This window comes from Carassius gibelio, chromosome A4, assembly GCF_023724105.1.
Source record: "Carassius gibelio isolate Cgi1373 ecotype wild population from Czech Republic chromosome A4, carGib1.2-hapl.c, whole genome shotgun sequence".
Lineage (NCBI taxonomy): Eukaryota > Metazoa > Chordata > Actinopteri > Cypriniformes > Cyprinidae > Carassius > Carassius gibelio.
Genome location: NC_068374.1, coordinates 12,580,975 through 12,593,197, shown reverse-complemented (window position 1 = coordinate 12,593,197; position 12,223 = coordinate 12,580,975). Strand labels below are relative to the sequence as shown.

General features: G+C 40.7%; 1 protein-coding gene across 2 annotated transcripts in view; it reads right to left on the bottom strand.

Annotated features, from left to right (window-relative positions):
• Window positions 1–12,223, bottom strand: part of LOC127969107 (NACHT, LRR and PYD domains-containing protein 3-like) — a 50,312-nt gene that overhangs the window by 19,770 nt on the left and 18,319 nt on the right. For both annotated transcript variants that reach the window (XM_052570817.1, XM_052570807.1), the window contains 3 exons: window positions 6,064–6,237; window positions 5,711–5,884; window positions 420–593 (listed from right to left, as the gene is read on the bottom strand). In XM_052570817.1, the coding sequence (XP_052426777.1) occupies window positions 420–593; window positions 5,711–5,884; window positions 6,064–6,237 (522 nt within the window). The remainder of the gene's footprint in view (window positions 1–419; window positions 594–5,710; window positions 5,885–6,063; window positions 6,238–12,223) is intronic.

Genomic DNA, 12,223 nt, shown 5'->3' with positions numbered 1-12,223 from the left:
AGGCTCTAATGACCATTTTGGAGGGGTTAGCCCTCCATTCATTTTGGGGCTAAGACAAAAGAGGAAGCTGGAGGGAGGAATAGATGTCTTTCTAGCAGAGGCAAGCAAAGTTATTAGCTGATACCTGTGTGCTGAATCTTGGCTCTTATTGAATCTACCGGAATCAGAAGGGAAATCAAAAGTTGTATTACGCACATTGTAGGGGCCGGGCAAAAGCTGTCATAGGACGTATGTCAGCTGGTGTATACATCTATGAATTTCCATGCTAATTTAATTATCAGAATGTGCTCTATCTTTGCTAAACTGGTGGATTATCTGAACAAGCTCTTCCCAAACTTTGTTAATAAAACATAATTTAATGTATATCTGCATTATTCACACACACACATTCAGTATATCAGTATTAGTGTTTGACATACTTGAGTATCTGCAGTTTATAGTTTGGATCCTCCAGTTTGTGTCTGAGCAGCTGGACTCCTGATTGTCCTGGGTGATTGTAGCTCAGATCCAGCTCTTTCAGGTGTGAGGGGTTTGAACTCAAAGCTGAAGACAAATAACCACAGCCTTCCTCTGTCACGATACAGCCCGACAACCTACAGACACACACAGACAGTTCATCTACAGACACAAAGTCACATTCAGATGATTATCTACAGTAACACAGTCAGATTATCTACAGCACCCTACACACAAATCATCCATAGACACTCAGTCAGATCATCTACAGACACCAGGGACGTCTTTATCTGATGGTGGGCTTGGTGCGAGGTAGGGCGATGGTCCCCCTAATAGGGCTGCACGATTCTGGACAAATTGAGAATGACAATTTTTTTGGTCTCATATAGAGATCACGATTCTCCTATGATTCTGAACTAAATAAAATAATGTGTGACAAAATATTATTGCTGCAGTCTATTTAAAAGTGTCTAAATAATCTGAATGAATAATTAGACAATTTAATATTGTTGGCGGCGGTGGTAAAAAGTCATTTTTCCCTGCATTAGGCCCAAAACCCTGTTCTTTCTTTGGTGGTCTCTATCGCCGAGCCGTGGCAAATATACACTACCAGTCCAAAAGTCATTGAACCGTAAGATTTTTTTAAAATAATTATCTTCTGCTAACCAAGCCTACATTTATTTTATGCAAAATACAGTAGTAGTAGTATGTTGTGATACATTTTTACAGTTTAAGAAAAATGCTTTCTATTGGAATATATTTTAAAATGTCATTTATTTCTGTGGTCAAAGTTGTATTTTCAGCATCATTCCTCCAGGCCTCAGTGTCACATGATCCTTCAGAAAACATTCTGACATGCTGATTTTCTGCTCAAGAAATGTTTTTTTTTTCTAATTATTATTAACTACTATTATCATTATCACAAGTATATAAATTAATACTTTTATTTGCAAGGATTCTTTAAATTGATCAAGTGTGACAAAGACATTTATAACATAAGATTTCACATAAATGTTGTTCTTCTGAACTTTCTATCCTGAAAACAATCTACTCAGCTGTTTTCAACATAATAATAATAATAATAATAATAATAATAATGGTTTTTGAACAGGAAATCAGAATATTAAAATAATTTCTGAAGGATCATGTGACACTGAAGACTGAAGTAGTGATGCTGAAAATTTAACTTTGGACCACAGGAATAAATAACACTTTAAAATACATTCAAGTAGAAAGCAGTTATTTTAAACTGTAAAAATATTTCAAAATTCTACTGTTTTTGCTTTACTTTGGATCTAATAATCCAGGTTTGCAGGTTTGGTGAGCAGAAGAGACTCCTTTAAGGGGGGGGGGGGGGGTGAAATGCTATTTCATGCATACTGAGTTTTTTACACTGTTAAAGAGTTGGATTCCCATGCTAAACATGGACAAAGTTTCAAAAATTCAGTTGTTTGTTTGAAGGAGTATTTTTGTTCTAAAAATACTCCTTCCGGTTTGTCACAAGTTTCAGAAAGTTTTTTTCGAGTATGGCTCTGTGTGACGTTAGATGGAGCGGAATTTCCTTATATGGGTCCTGAGGGCGCGTCTGCCGGAAGAGCGCACGCTCCCGTAGATCAGAGCAGAGATATTCACTGATCAGAGCGAGAGACCGAAATGTCACAAAAAGTGTGTTTTTGGTTGCCAGGGCAAGACAACCCTGCACAGATTACCAAAAAAAAAAAAAACAGCATTAAGGGACCAGTGGATGGAGTTTATTTTTACAGAGCATCAACGGAGTTGTGCAAGTGTTTTTGTTTGTTCCCTGCATTTCGAAGATGCTTGTTTTACAAACAAGGCCCAGTTTGACGCCGGATTTGCACATCGTTTATTTCTTAAGGATAATGCAGTCCCAACGAAAAAGGGTCACGATCGTGTGTTGGAACCGCAGGCGGTGTGTAAAACTGCTTCAAATATCTCTGTGTTGTTAACTTAGCAATTGGCGCGTAAGCACATCAAGTAAACAACATGCGATGTTGGCATAAAACTGCACCTCCCACATGTACACCTTAAAAAAAAAAAAAAAAAAAAAAAAAAAAGACGACATAAAGTGGAACTTAGTAATTTTCCAAAACCGCTATGCAAATATATACAGTTTCAATACCACATAGAGACGTCCTGCTGTAGTCGTTGCTGCTGCTGCTCTTGTTCAGTTTCAGCCTCGGGATCTGATTCTGGATCATAAATAAACGGCTGAATCTGACTGTTAGCCATGGATTGTTTTGGATGATGGTTTTTTCCCCACGGTAATGTCACAAAAAGCTTACTCGCGCTCGTGATTATTTAGCTCCGCCCACACGTCACGCCTCTAGCCGCTCGTGTTTTTCCGGGAAAAAACGGTACAGACTATCTTTCTCTTAGAAATATAATAAAACTAAAGACTTTTTGGAGTTATGAAGGATGCATTACTACTCTATAGGTACTCAAGATTAACAGGAGATTGAGTGAAAACGAGCATTTCACCCCCCCCCCCTTTAAAAAACATTACACATCTTCAGTACAAAAACTTTTGTCTTGTAGTGTATATATAATATATTTAAACCCCCAATTTTTTATATTAGAATGATGGAAGAGTTGTTTTTTAAAGGTGCCATATGCAAAAATTGAGGTAAAAATATCCATAACATGACCTACACGCATCAAAAGAATGAGAAGAAATAAGGGCGATGATGTCATTAAAAAAATGTCAAGTTATGGTGCTGCAGAGATATCAACCTTAATTAGCATTAGCATTTACTAGCCCCGGCCCGACAGGTGTCGTAATACCAGCTTCAGCCATGGGAGGTGGTATGCAGGCAACATAACCACCAGCCAACCTGCATTACACGAATAACTCAGGCTTGTGGGCGTGCCTGAACCTGATGTCAATCATGTGGAAAGTACAGCCCACTACTTCATTTCAGTCCAGGGAAGAGAGAGAAATAATGTCTCAAGCCCTTGGCAAGAGACCACCACCTGCTACAGGGAAACAACCGCGCTCGGAATCACAAATCAAATCCGATAAGAAAAGGAGCCGAACCAGAGTAAACATCGGCACTGCTTTTAATCGCTGGAGACAACTGATGGACCTGAAAGAAATGAGGTTCGACTCCGAACTTGCAACATTTCTTTTGGATTGGTAAGTAAGATGCTGTTAGTATTTTGCTAGAAGTTTGTTTTATATGTTTGTGTATTTGTTTTCGGGAAGTTATAACATAGAAATGTATCGAAGGCTGTTCGATAAACGTGCTAATGTTAGCGATGGCTAACCGTAGCTGCCTTTGATAATTAGCTAGCTATAACTTAACATTACCCATTTTATTATATCATAATTAACCTGCTCTGTCTAGTCTGTTGGTCTCAGTGTCCTCTTTGCTTCGTGGTTTTTCTGTGCGTGAAAAAATTTATATGTGGGGTGAAAGCGTGTGAAAAGAGTCAATTGCGTGTGTCTCACGGTGAATGCTTGAGAGTTGGCACATTAGTTTCCATGCAGAATAAAGGACAGGTTGATTATTGCTGTTTAGCGTTTGTATTAATCTATGATGTGTCCCTGTTTGCGTACAGGGACATAAAAAATAAATTAAAAGTGATACGTAGACCAAGGTGTCTGAGATTATTCATTTTAAGTAAAGGATCCTAATATTTCGTCCACAACAATATTTAATGAGGTTATAACTCCCTGTGGTTAGTCTGCACGAGATCAACAAGCTTGTTTGCTTTGCGGCCGCTTTAAATACAAAATAAGCATTCGATCTACGTTAGAGCATCTGAGCGCTCACAAATCTTTCTGCAGCGTCGTGAGCAGAGCGGCAAGAGCGATTTTTGACGCTCTAGACGCCGGCGGTGTGAATGCACAGTTAGGCTTCGGCTATGACTGTAGTGTTGTTGTGAAAGTAGGGGCGGAGCATAGAGACTATGCCGTTTCTCCTTTGTTACTCTAGAGTAGACCAATTCACTTTATTGAGGCATACTGCCCCCATCTGTTATGGAATGTGGAGTATGACTTGATTTTTTTTTTGCCAAACATTACAGATGGCACCTTTAAATCACTGATTCATAAACCTACTTTACTTGTTTCATTACTGGATGAATCAGCGTTTGTTTTTGAACGATTCTCTTGAATGGAGAATTCATTCATTGACAAATAATTTGAAGTTTGTTGTCATCACCTAAGCCCCTTTCACACTGCCATTCCGGCAAATACAGCGGTAAAGTGTTCCTGTAATTGTTCCCTGGTCGCTAGATTTGGCACTTTCACACAGCCAGTGATGACCCGGTATATGTGCGTGCTTTCACACACAACCCCTGAAGATCCCGTAACGACACGTGACATCAGCGCGTGACGTGTAATGTACGAGTCGACAACGCTTGGCACGTTATGCTTTAACTGAAGCAAGCAAACGATCTCTGCGTCAGCGCGGAAAGTGAGGAACTAACTGATCTCTGCTTCATTACAGTTTGCACATGTGTTTTCGTCGCGAATGTTGATCTTCCTTCAAAACAGCCGGTAAAAGAGTCGCGCGATAACGCGCGTCATCACTTCGATACCGAATTAGATCTGGCTTTTGTTCACACAGCGCTCGTTCCGGATCGATTACCGCAATGTTACTATGTCCCCGACCCGGGTTCGATTCGGTAATCAATTCCGGGACGTGGTTGCTTTCACACAGAAGGCGACCAGGCAATGTTACGGGAATATTGCGGGTCCGACGTGCAGTGTGAAAGGGGCTCTAGAGGCAAAAAAATGCAATCGACACAAACGTTTTTTGAAGCGCAGTACTTTCAAAAGAGGATTTGCTCTATTTTGAGCGCTGCCATATAGACATCAATGTTTATATCTGAACTATAAACTTTATCCCAGTATTTCTGTGATGATATAAATGACTGTAAGACAGAAATAATGCTGTGTAGCTGAAAAGAAAGTTTGTGAAGATGTTTAACTGCTCTCTCTGTCAGTGGCAGTGTGAACACAGATTTGAATGATCCGGTAAGACTTTGAGATCATGATCTTTTAACGATTAATCGTGCAGCTCTACCCCCTAAGTCCATTTGCCACAGGGCCAAGGCCGACAACATCAGTTGCACCCCGCTAAGGACGGCCCTGACAGACACACATAATCAGATCATCGACAGACACAAAGACAGACCATACACAGACACAAACAGTCAGATCATCTTCAAACACACGTCAACATTGTGAGCAGCTGATTGTAAAGGATCTCTTATATGTTCTAAATACCTCAGTATCTCCAGCTGACAGTTTGGCATCTTCAGTCCATCAGAAATAAACTTTACACCAGAGTCCTGCAGGTCATTGTTACTTAGATCCAGCTCTCTCAGGACACCGTTTGAGGATTGTAGAGCTAATGACAAACTCTCACAACACTGAGCAGTGAGATTACAGACAGCAAGACTGTAAGAGAAAAGAACACAAATATAAAAAGTCAAATTATCTACACACACACACACAGTCAGACTGTCTACAGAAGCACAGTCAGAGAGCATTTATAGACACACAGTCAGATCATCTACAGTCACACGTCAACATTATGAACAGTTGACAGTAAAAGATCTCTTATATGTTCTTAGTACCTCAGTATCTCCAGCTGACAGTTTTGACTCTTCAGTCCATCAGAAATAAACTTTACACCAGAGTCCTGCAGGTCATTGTTACTCAGATCCAGCTCTCTCAGGACACCGTTTGAGGATTTTAGAGATGATGACACAGTTTCACAATGCTGATCTGAGAGATCACAGCCAGAAAATCTAGAAGACATTAAATAAAATGTAAGAAATAACAAAAAACAAAGACATGTACGGAGGGTTGCCAGTTTAAACAACTGTTTTGTCTGTATAAATAAGAGATAAGAGGGAATGTTAAGAGGGAATGTTTATGGAAATTCAAAGTTTATGGAGTGTTGTTGCGAGTCATTTAATATAACATTACTTGTTGTGTTTGTGTTCCTGCTTTTTTAACCATCATCACTATGTCTCCTGCTTCTGCTCTTCTTTGTTTTGTTTTTTCTATGGTAACTTATTGGCTGATAGAAGACAATTAAACAGTTGTTTTGGGTATTTTTAGGTACCAGGTAAGACTTGCTGTTAACAGGTTTTGGGTATTAACAGCTCTTCTGACTAGCAGTTCTGTTACCAGAAAAAAGCAGATATTTTCTGACAGAATCTGGAGTCCATGGCTAAATCTTAATTATCTGGAGTCTACTCTGAAGCAGAACAGCAGCAGTGAGTAATGCCGTTACAAGGAAAGAGATGCAATGACTTCAGCCAATCAAAACAGTGGGCACTTATCATAAACTGATTGTTTCTGACAGACACTCACAATGAGGCTGGAAATATAAAATGTTTTTAACATCACTGACTGTTTGTCCAAAAATATCCCAACATTCACATTTACACATTTACTTGAGAAGCAATGGCTTCTCAATTTTCTGGAAAACAAATTAGGATTGCGTTCTGTTGGGTGTTTTGGTTTTTCTCTTTGGGAGGTGCGGTGATTGGAGAGTGACTGGGGCGCACCTGATTGTCGTCATGGCTGTTATTTAAACCTGGTGCAAGAGTTTGTTGGGGCAGGTGCTCTTCTGTTGCTTGAGCAGTTTGCCAGAGCTGTTCTCCAATTCTGTGGCCTTTTATTGGGTCTCATTCATGAAACACGAGCAGAACGAATTTTTGTGTAAATCGCGTGTAAAGTGGTTTTGGCGTAAATTTTCGGATTCATTAAAACGTTCGTATTTTCCAAATGTTAGTTGGTACGAAAGAAATCTACACCTGCTCCCAGCCACGCATAAATAGTGCATTTAACTTCTGACATACCTGTCAAGTTTTGAATTTGAAAATAAGGGAAATTTTCTGGCGCCCACCGCAAGCAGTCCCACCACCCCAACAAAGCTCCAGTATCCCTTACATTTTAAGGCAGGTGTTATAGCCCAAATGAAAACACAAAAGGGTATATATGAAGAGCATTTATTTAAAGGCTTATTTGCATATTTTCTGTTAATTTAACATTGCTTGTCTTTACATTTACATTTTATTTTCATTCCACACATTCTTTTCATTTCATATTGCTTTTCTTTTACAGTTTTTCTTTTTATTTCACATAACTTTTCTTTTACTCTTTTAGTGAGTTGTTGTACAAATTTGTTACAGACTTTGCATTCTTTAAAAAAGTAAATTCGCTGTCCCATTTATCCTGGTATTTACACATGGGTTTTGGTTCTTTGGCAGGTGTGCCTTCACTCTCTATCGTAGCATCCATCATCCGTCTCGGTTTTTTCTTTTGTTGTTGTTGTTTTTCCCGCGTTATAACTCATGTCACCTGACCTCACACACCCCTCGCGACAGGCTACTTACAGGTGGCAGTTATCGCGAGACTAGTGACAGAGCTCAGATTGGGAATGTTTTTATTATTATTATTTTATTAATAACGCAGGTTAAAATAATAATAAAAAAAAATATACGGGAGATTTACGGGAAAATACTAATACGGGAGGACGGCGGGAAAGAAGGGTAAAATACGTGACTTTCCCGGCCAAAACGGGATACTTGACAGGTATGCTTCTGAATGTTTTGCTCATTAATACGGCTGCATTTTAATTCACCTTAATCGGGTACATATTTACACAGCATTTTGAAAAAAAAAAAAAAAATAGTAATTACATACGGTTTTTCTTTTAACTTTTATTAAGAGAGCCAGTAATAGGATCTGTAATATGCTGCCAAACTTCCTTTTTTAGGACCTGATACGCCACTAGTACACTTGAAAATAAAATGTGGCATTTTGAATGAACTTCTGATAATAAAACTTCAATTTCTGCAGATGAGAAATGTTTCTTTTTCAGTCGCTTTTGAGAAGACATGTTGAAATCCTTCGTTTGGTGTCATAATATGATGCTCACATATAGTTGTCAGTCGGATTTAATAGGCGGGATTTATGGTAATTGAGAGTGAGCGTGCACGCGCGTCCCATTTACGACTGATTGGAATTCATTAACACACACACACATTTCACTATCACATCTGACGTTTACGAAGTTTTTGTGAATCAGGAGAAGAGTTTTCGGTAAGTTCTCTTTACGCACAAATCACTCAGATATTTACTCGTATATTTACGAATGTTTCATGAATGAGACCCATTGTGTTTTACATCCACTCACTAGCGGTAACCACACTTCACTTTGTGGATTCATTCACCTGCATTTCACACTGATTGATATTACTGATGTCTACTGACTTTTGTGGTTGTTTTTGGTTATATTCTGTTCCAATAAATGTTATGTTCTAAGTAATTCTGACATGTTGTCTCATTTAATGTTACATCTTTGAGCCAGGTGTAACACAAAGTAAACATTTAGTTTGTTTTTGACAAGACAAAATATCTGCCAATGGGCAAGAAAAATCTTGTTTTCCCTTTTGATTTTTTTTTAACCTCTGGCAGATTTTATTTTTAATTTAAGCAAAAGCTAGCAACCTTTTATTTATTTTTTAGAGACTGATATTTAAACTCTTAAAACATTTTCCCTCTCAAGTAAATTAATCTTAATTCAGGAATGTTTAGATATATTTTATATTAACAAGCAGCAGAGTAAAACTCAAGACTGTATGCATGTGCTTACAGGTGTTAGCTTTCACTGTTATGCTGATGATACCCAGAGAAACATACAAATTAGAAAAATTTACGGAATGCATAGTCGATATAAAAAACTGGATGAGGAGTAATTTCTTACTGCTAAACTCTGAAAAAAAAACTATTATAGGACCTAAAAACTCTGCGTGTAATAAACTAGAACGCTGTCTAAGACTTGATGGCTGCTCTGTCATTCTTATTCATCAGTTAGGAAACCTAGATGGGCTACTTTATAGCAATCTTTCCTTTTGAAAGCCACATTTCTAGCATTTGTAAAACTGCAGAAACGTTCATGACCTCAAGGTTAGATTATTATAATGCTTTATTGGGTAGTTGTTCTTCACGTTTAATACACAAACTCCAGCTGATCCAAAATGCAGTTTTTACTAGAACCAGGAAGTATGACCATATTAGCCCGGTTTATTAGCCCGGTTCTGTCAACACTGCACTGGCTCCCTATCAAACATCGTATAGATTTTAAAATATTGCTTATTACTTATAAAGCCCTGAATGGTTTAGCTCCCTAGCATTTAAACTATAAACTATAGTCCTCCACATCTACTGCATACACAATTCCTCGAATATCAAAATCAACTGCGGGCGGCAGATCCTTTTCCTACTTATCTAACTTTGCTGCAGCCTGGAATTGAACTGCTGGATTCATCTCGCCATAGGAGAACTGGCCTCTTGACTAAGCATGGTTTCTCCCAAGGTTTTTTCTCTATTCTGTCAACGATGTAGTTTTGGTTCCTTGCTGCTGTCACCCCTGGCTTGCTTAATTTCTGGGACACTTAATTTCCAGCGATTTTGTCGACTTGATTGCACAGATACTACTTAAAATGAACTGAACAGGATGATGTTATCACTGAATTCAATTATGAACTGCCTTTTTGCATTATTGACACACTATTCTCTTATTTAATGCTGTTCAGTTACTTTGATACAATCGGTATTGTTAAAAGCACTATTTAAATAAAAGTGACTTAAGCACCCCTTATTCTGACCCTTATTTTCCTATGAACAATCACAATTATCCCTTATTATCCTTTTTGACATCACTAATTATATTATTATTTGCAGTTTAAATTCTGTAAATTTTGAACTACTGTTCCCTTTTAGTTGGTCACGTTCAACAATATGTCAGAAAGAGACTGACGAATAGGGTCTCGCCCTAACATCTTATTCAGGGCACCGAAGGAAGACCAGATGTTGATTGCCGCATCACAAGGCAGGTTTGAGTCCTTGGGAGATGAGGATTCGGCTGCGTTGCCTATCTCAGGAGTGCCAGCGTTGTCCGAGTCTGATCACGAGCTGACGGCCATGTTTTCATGGGCAGCTGAGAGCATCTGGCTTCACCCTGTCCCGAGTGCTCGAAGCTGGAGGGTTGGTTCCTGGGGGCTGCCCCCACTGGTTCCTTTCTTCCCAGAGGTGCACCAGGAAGTGACCAATTCATGGAAGGCTTCTTTAACTGCCCGAAACTGTTCTCTTGCTTCCTCCACCTTCAATGCCCTCGATGGTGGAGCAACCAAGGGTTATGCTGGGATTCCCCCAGTGGAGCTTTCTGTTGCAATGTAATTGTGTCCTCTGAGCACCTCCGCATGGTGTGGTGGTCCCAAGCATACCTCCAAGGCCTGTAAGTTCTCATCCATGCTTGTGGCCAAGGCTTACAGAGCTGTGGGTCAGGCCGCTTCTGCCCTGCATGCCATGGCCACCCTTTATGTCTACCAGGCCAAGGTGCTCAAAGAACTGCACAGGGGCAGTGCTGACCCAGGGGATTTGCAGGAGGTGTGCACTGCTACTGACCTCACTCTCTGGGCGACGTAGGTTACTGTGCGCTCATTGGGTCAGGTGATGTCCACTTTGGTGGTCCAGGAGTGCCACCTATGGCTAAACCTGGCAGACATGATGGAGTGGGACTCAGCTCCTCAACTCCCCAGTCTCCCAGGATGGCCTCTTTGGCGACATGGTGGAGAATTTTACCCAGCAGTTCTCTGCTGCCCAGGAGCAGTCTGAGGCCATCAAACACATCCTGCCAGGTGGTCTCTAACTCCGATTCCCAAGAGGCTGTGGACAACAGTTGGTGACATGCTTCCTCACCGCTCTCATTACCCTATTCCCCTCATTTCCATGCAGAGCTGGCTTGAGAACGCATTGTCCACTTTGCCACTCAGAATCAGAGGAGTGCTCGCACTGCACCCCAGCAAAGGGATGCTATGCCTCCCATGCTGGGGCTATCTGCTCAACCTCGCCACCCCACTGTGGGTACGCCTTTAGATCCCTTGACCCTGCTGTATCAGTTTCTGGGAGCCTGGCTAGAGCTCTACAGCCTGTCCTGCTGCCACATCCGAATGATCAGGCCTGGCTATGCAATTCAGTTCGCTCGGCGCCCCCCCAGGTTTCGGGGTGTTCGCATGACGATGTTGGGCAAGAATACTCCTGTCATGCGTGCGGAGGTTGTGACCCTGCTGGCAAAGGGTGCGATAGAGCCGGTCCCTCCAGCCGACATGAAGTCAGGCTTTTACAGCCCCTAATTTGGAGAGTCAAAGAAAACAGGTGGCTTATGACCAACCCTGGACTTTTGTTCCTTGAACCAAGATAATCACAGACTTCTGTTCAAGTGCATTTACAAATGCATTCGTCCATTGGCTTGGTTTGCAGCAATTGACCTGAAGGAAGCATTCTTTCATGTCTTCATTCTTCCTCGACACAAACCGTTTCTTCTGTTTTCTTTGGATGAACAGGCATATCAGTACATGGTTCTCCAATTCGGGCTGGTCCTGTCTCCCCACATCTTTACGGAAGTTGCGGAGGGAGCCCTGGCTCCTCTCAGGGAACGTGGTGTCCATATCCTAAACTACCTCGATGACTAGCTGATTCTAGCTCACTCTTGAGCGTGGTTGTGTGAGCACAGGGTTCTAGTGATCAGACACCTCGCCCGTTTGGGTCTTTTGGTGAACCTGTGCAGAGGATCTCTTTTCTTGGTGTGGAAATAGATTCTGTCGCCTTGTTTGCGCAGCTTACGAACAAGTGTGCACAGCCAGTGCTAAATTGTTTCAGTCAATTTAAGGGCAAGGGAGCTGTTCCACTGAAACTGATTCAGAGGCTCCTGGGGTA